Source organism: Hypomesus nipponensis, chromosome 15, assembly GCF_054491055.1.
Source record: "Hypomesus nipponensis isolate SF chromosome 15, ASM5449105v1, whole genome shotgun sequence".
Lineage (NCBI taxonomy): Eukaryota > Metazoa > Chordata > Actinopteri > Osmeriformes > Osmeridae > Hypomesus > Hypomesus nipponensis.
Window position 1 is genome coordinate 9,271,779 of NC_140375.1, and position 6,495 is coordinate 9,278,273.

The 6,495-nt window shown below is 44.6% G+C and overlaps 1 protein-coding gene across 1 annotated transcript; it reads right to left on the reverse strand.

Annotated features, from left to right (window-relative positions):
* Positions 1-1,948: 1,948 nt before the first annotated feature.
* ccdc92ba (coiled-coil domain containing 92Ba) lies at positions 1,949-6,225 on the reverse strand. Its single transcript, XM_084675081.1, has 3 exons — positions 6,072-6,225; positions 4,945-4,992; positions 1,949-2,684 (listed from the first exon to the last, which is right to left on the reverse strand). Exons 1-3 carry the CDS (start codon positions 6,199-6,201, stop codon positions 1,960-1,962), a joined length of 903 nt encoding a protein of 300 aa, XP_084531207.1. The 5' UTR covers positions 6,202-6,225; the 3' UTR covers positions 1,949-1,959.
* Positions 6,226-6,495: the final 270 nt, after the last annotated feature.

A 6,495-nucleotide genomic window follows, 5' to 3' on the forward strand; every position in this document is an offset into this window, starting at 1 on the left:
AAAAAATGTCCTTCAAATATGCTAATTTGAAATGTTTTCAATTAATTGCCCAGATACATTGAGCTATTATACTTTGCAAGTACATTGATATAAGGTTTAATGTATATATTGCTCACCAAAGATATAGGCTACGGTTCAAACAACACAAAAACATAAGAACATCATACTGACTCATTTGGTACTCAAGTTAAGCCAGTTCTTAAAAATAATTTCCAATTCAAGATTGAATGTGAACAATTGTAAAAAATAAATACAAATAAATTACTCAGTGTAATGTGGTGATTATGTTATTAGTATGGACCTGTATGGCCAAACAATGGACATGTGCATTTTGAGTTTTTGATGGTTCTACTAAAGAAGTTTCTTTACTATGAATGGCTCTAAGCAGGCAAAACTTTTAACTGTGTAACAAAAGAAAACTCCTATACTCTGAGAATCAAACGACATCAACACAAAATGCAATCTCAGAGCATACATTGTGGAATGCTAATTGCTATTACCTTCTCTCACCACTAGGGGTCAACATGTGCAAATCAATGCCACGAGATGGCAAATCTGAAACACTGTAAACTTAGCTCCCTACAAACTATCTTCTAGGATACATATTCACAGATTATATGCCCAACAAAACCCACATTCATAAAAAATGTACATTTTGAATTATGATAAGATCAAACCAGGGGATACCTAGGATGATTTTCCTTTCTCTCCCTCCCTATCGCTGTCATTAACTCACTTTAAAAAAACACACTTACAGTCCTTGAAAACCCAAAGAAACGATTTTCCTCTATGTCTCTTTTCCCTGAGGTGAAAAATCCTCAACACACCATCAGTTATTAAAGAATACAAACAAATCTTCTCCTTGTGCAGTCCACAAAGAATGCCTGAGAAACATGTATTCAGCTGGTCTAAATGCAGTACCATGTAGACATATACTTTGACGACAAAACCTTGAACCCAGAATGGATAGCCGGTTTGTGTCTGAAAACATTTTCTGTGGCGCAGATATGAGATACTAATTGTGGCTCATCAAAAGAGAAGTTAAGTTTGGTTATCAAAGGATATATAAAATACTACAGCACAGAGGCACATTACATAAATACCCATAAGTACTTACATGTGAGGCCATATTTAAAACCATTGTAAGAGAGTGCTTGTAGTGGGATACTTGTACTGTGACAAAGTAAACAACATAGGATTCATGATGGGTTGTGAGGGCATGACTGAACTTCAAGGGCATTTACAGTCATACATTTACAGTTAGCAGACGCTCTTATCCAGAGCGACCTACAGTAAGTACAGGGACATTCCCCCCGAGGCAAGTAGGGTGAAGTGCCTTGCCCAAGGACACAACATCATTTTGCACGGCAGGGAATCGATCCGGCAACCTTCTGATTACTAGCCCGACTCCCTCACCACTCAGCCATCTGACATCTGACACAAGAGAAGGGGAGAGAGATTTTAGAAATCTCTACTGATCACAACGAGTATACACAAAGTGTTTCTCAGCCGCTGGTCATCAAACTAGAAATCACATAACAAAAAAACATACAAACATAACTAACAGAGGTGATTTATAGTTGTTCCTAAAAATACATGGTCAGGAGCCATGCAGGAAGTCCATCACTGCTATACAGGTCAGAGGTCAAAACAACCTCAAAAATAGTATATAGAGTAATGTTAGTGTCATCAGATTATGTTCAGCAATGACAAGTGGTTATATTTAATTTAGTCATAAAGGTACTTCTTTGACTGGATTAATTCAAAATTGAGAAGTCTTGACAAATGTCCAACATAGCAATATGTAGTGCCGCAAAAGGATTATAATCAAGGATTTAATTACCCATCTCAGTATTAATTCAATCAATGTGCAAGACAATCGTTAATAGCATTAAACTAAATAAAATAATTTGTTTCAAGATTATAATGTTGCATTTTAAAGGCCAGGTCACAGTGGGGCTATTTAGCCTTGGTCTCAGCAGCAGGGGGCGCTGTGGCTACCAGTATCTGTGCGTCTTCCTGTGGCTCAATGCGCCCTTCCCCACTCCCTTTCCCTTCCTCTTCCTCCATCCCTATGTCCAGTAAGGGCTGTCTATGAGCCACTGAGTGGTGGCGTGCCTTGGCTCTATGCTTGCGAGGATGGAGGAATAGGGCTGGGTCAGGCATAGCTGTAGGCTCCGCAGGGCCCATCACCCGCTCTTGAGGGACGCACTCCCTAGAGCGTTCCACGCAAACGTGGCCCGACAAGGACCGTGCACTCCGGCGCTTGGGCTTCACCACCGGGGAGCCAGCGGGGGCTGCAGAGGGCAACTGAGGGGTCAAGGTGTTCCGCTCAGGTGTGTGGTGCGACCCCTGAATGTTGGCGCGGATGAGGTTCTGCCTCTGCTGCAGCCTCTGGTGGTGTAACTTCTGCCTGGCGGCATGGAGCTGGAAGGACAGATAGGCCGCCGCCTCCGTCTGCTTCCGGAGGTCTGTGTTGAGGACCGTTGATTGGTGGCTGCGGCGTTTGAGCTCCTCCAGGAAGTGGCGCTCCTTGTCTTTGAGGTTAGAGCGCAGCGCGCCCACCAGCCCGGCTTTGTGGCTCAGCTCCTTCCGCAACTCTCCTAGAGTGCATTGGCGCTCGGCCAGACGACCCTCCACCTCCTTACAGCGGGCCTCCAGGAGCTCCTCCTCCTCCTGCAGCTCTGAAACCCCAGAGGAAGAACAACATCACACACACACACGCACAGACACGCGTAGACATAGGCAGAGACATGCTTACACTCCAACACTCCCAACAGTATCAAACTACAAATGTATAGCACGCAATTGAATGTTGGATTGTAAAGATAACACACACACAATCCTTAGGTATTAGATGCATTGTGCCCCTGTCATCCAATCTATGCCCCAACACAGTGAGTGACCTGTGTGCAGCACTCATGAACCCAATCCCCCCAAGGACATATGGGCACACATCCAGAGGAGGAAGCACATCCATATGATATCTTGGGGATTGATTCCAGCCTGTCCAACAGATATGGACTTAGGTAATGTGACCAACTACTGGCAGCTCTTAAATCACACATTTCCCCTCACAAAGCCTATTGGAGATAATCTCCAGGATAGGAAATGGTATGATGGGGGGCAGGGGGATCAGGTTTTGTCCAGACAAAGGCAAAGAACTGAGCACATATGGGGATGGGGGAGGTGGGGGATTAGCCGGCATGGAGCAAATTCATGCCACCCCCAATCTCTGCATCAGTGACTGGCAGGACCTGCCATCTGCTGCCAGTCACCCGCTGGGCTACCGGAGAAATGGAGAGCTGGTTGGTAGACTGCTCACATTCTGCATTGATACACTGCGGGATGAGGGGAGAAAGGTGATGTGTTTTTTCTCAGTGTGTGAATAATTCATCCAGGTTCCTGGTCTGAAGGTGGAACATTAAATTAGTACAACAAGAGGAAAGAAGCCCAGTCATCCAAAGAGCTTGAAACATCCACTCAGTATTCAGACTGCATGGAAGTACATGATGCCAGTCTGTCCGTCTTAGTCAATCCGGGTACAGTGGAGTAGAAATGGCCATAGGGATTGAAGGATAAAAAACTCTTCGTCAGTGTAGTGCCCCTTGGCTGACTAGACAGAGCTGGCAAGAGAAGGATTACATTGAGCCTCGGCCTCGGGTACGTTGACCTGAGAACTAGGTCAATGAAGCACGACAGGAGAATCCCTCAAGGAGGAGTTGAAATTGCTTTGAAGTAAAAATCGGACTGGCATTGAAGCATCAAGTTTAAATAGTTGGTTTCCAGTAAGTCCGCTACTGTTCAGCAAATGATCTGTCTGAATTCTGTGAAACCGTGTCCATATCCAACCCCCTGTTCTCTCTCTCTCCCTTTCTCTCAGGGTAACCCCTTCACCTCAGGGTCTCATTCTCTCCTGTCTCAGTCTACATGTCACCCCTCGACCAGACTCAGGGTGAAGTCATACACTATATATAGAAAACAGTGCAGTGTAATCTGATCATATTCTCTCCTCTCCCTTTCTTTTCACTCTCCATTCCCTCCTCTCCTCTCCCTCTCTTGATTACTCATACCCTTTGATGCCCACCTTTCTTACTGTACCATCCCCCCTCCTCCCTCCCTCCTTCTGTCTCAGCATACACTGTAATTGGATCTCCCCACTGGGGCTGTAAGGAAAAAAGAGAGAGGAAGGTAAAGGAATGGATCAATTTGCCAGGGTGGACAAGAAACAGCTGTGGAAAACCAATAGGCCAAAAGAATACCCTGATAGAAGGAGGGGGTCATGGCTTCTAATGAGACACAGGTAGAAAGACCCCCCAGCTGCTTTCCTGATGCAGTAATGCGTAAGTCCCCATCTTTCATTTTTTCCTAATCTCCAATCCTTCTTTCCCTCCCACTTTCTCTGTATTCTGTCGAGCAAGTACAATGGTGTTCGTCTTGTACCTAAAGAACACACATTCATGTGTTTCTGCTGTCTATTTAAAATGTAGACATTGTCCCATCTGAACCATCCACCTCAATTCCTAACCCTAACCCTTATGCATACCATGAATTTATTTATCTGACGAAAAATTCTCAGAATTAGGTGAACAAAATAAATAAGTAACAACAACATGGACAATAAAGTCCTCTTTGTGTGATTTAAGAGAGGGATGTTTCAGGAAGAAGAAAGGGGGAGAGAGGAAGGGCTATATAGGGACCCTTGCCTGAGGGATGGGTGGACTGAGGGATAAATACTTAGGACAAAGTGGACAGGGTGTTGAGGTTGACTGCCACAAAGGGTAGGCAAGCATACACAGCCCTCCTCTCAATCCACAAACTCTGTGTGTCTGTGAGTGAATGTGCATGTGTGTGTGTGTGAACCTGCATGCTAAGTCTATGGAGGGGAGAGAAATTGAAAAAGACAGACAAACAGGAGAGGGTTGACTCAGGAAAGGAACTCACCCACTTGAGACCTGCCTGGAGGCTTCACATTCACCTCGCATGTCAGCTCTGCAGAGACAAGAAACCCATGAGAGAGAGGACCACAGAACACCCAGACACCCGGGGCGAGCAGAGAGACACAAAGAAGCAAGAACAGAGACTGAAAATGGATGAGGTAAGGAGGTGACAGATGATCTGAGCTTCGGTCAGGGCTTTAAAGACTCTATTTGCAACATAGCCCAAGTAGTTTGTGTCTCTTCTGTCAATTATCTGGATTGCAATTCAGATGGTGGTGAATGTAGATTTGTGTAGACATGATCAAGTTGACTTAAACTACCGACACACATCTACTTTGTTGGCAGATATTTAGCCAGCAGACAAATATATGTTTGGTATGTAGACATGTTGACTTTATGAAGAACGGTTAAATGTTTGACACTTCCCATACAACTGCTGACACTTCCCCTAGTCACGAGACAGAATCCATCCTGAAAAGAAAAACACACGACAAACCTATATCCATATAGCATTGGCTCTTTCCCCTATCTATTCTCCATCTCTTTGACCGTCAACCCCCTTCTCTTTCTCTCTAGCTCAGCACATCCAATCCACCCCCACAGATGGCAGAGTGGGGAGGGAGTGAGAGAAGAGGTGGAAAAAGAGAAGAGAAGGGGAGGGGAGAAGAGCGACAGAGGAAAAGAAAGGCAGAGGAAACTGTGTCTGTCCGCACAGCACCAAATCTGTGTCTGTATATACGCATCTGTGTGTGCCTTTGTGCATCTGAATATGTCTGTTTGCATGGTCTTATTAACTTCATCTTGATATAGAGTAGCAGGCTCTGCTTGTTGGTAGAGTAGAGAGGTCACAGTCTACAGCTCTACCAGCCTAATTTGATTTGACCATCCCCCATAACTGGACTGCTGCGGTTGATCTCTCTCCCTCAATCTCTTTCTGTTTCAGTATCTCTCTCTTGTTCTCTCTTTCCCCCTTTCTCAACCGGACATTCATTTGAAGAGTAAAATGTGTGTGTTTGAGCCAACACCACTGCATCAGGCCTGTACTTGTGTTCACTTTGTATCATAACAGACTCCATCATATGCCACAAGCCTGATCACATGGATCCTACTGTAAACACGCTGGTCACTCACCAGTACATCGTTTCTGCAGGGACAGGATCTCCAGGTGTAGTCCATGCAGCAAGGTCATGTGTTCTTGTCTCAGGAAGACGATGCTCCTCTCCACCCTCTCCACTTGCATGGGCAGGGAGTCTGTATCCATGACAACCCACGCGCCTGCTCACAAAATGGGGTCACACAGCATGTTAATACATCATGGGTTCTATGCTTAAAAATGTGTGAAGAACTTCCTGCTTCCTGTTTCCAATAGCCATGTAATAACATACCAGGTACTCTGAGTATTTAAGCTAATAAAGGATAACTGATAACTGTCAAGTACAAATGAATAAAAACTGACGGCAGCATCAAAGCTACATATAACCCTTATGCTTTCAATGCTACCATTGCCATACCTATTTGTACAACATTGTACGTTTGTATAACATACAATTTTTTA

Coding starts and splice junctions, on each gene's coding strand:
- ccdc92ba (XM_084675081.1), bottom strand. CDS start 6,201: ATGGATACAGACTCCCTGCCCATGCAAGTGGAGAGGGTGGAGAGGAGC. Junction 4,993..6,071: donor CCTGCAGAAACGATGTACTG/GTGAGTGACCAG, acceptor TTGTCTCTGCAG/AGCTGACATGCGAGGTGAAT. Junction 2,685..4,944: donor TCCAGGCAGGTCTCAAGTGG/GTGAGTTCCTTT, acceptor CTGGGGTTTCAG/AGCTGCAGGAGGAGGAGGAG.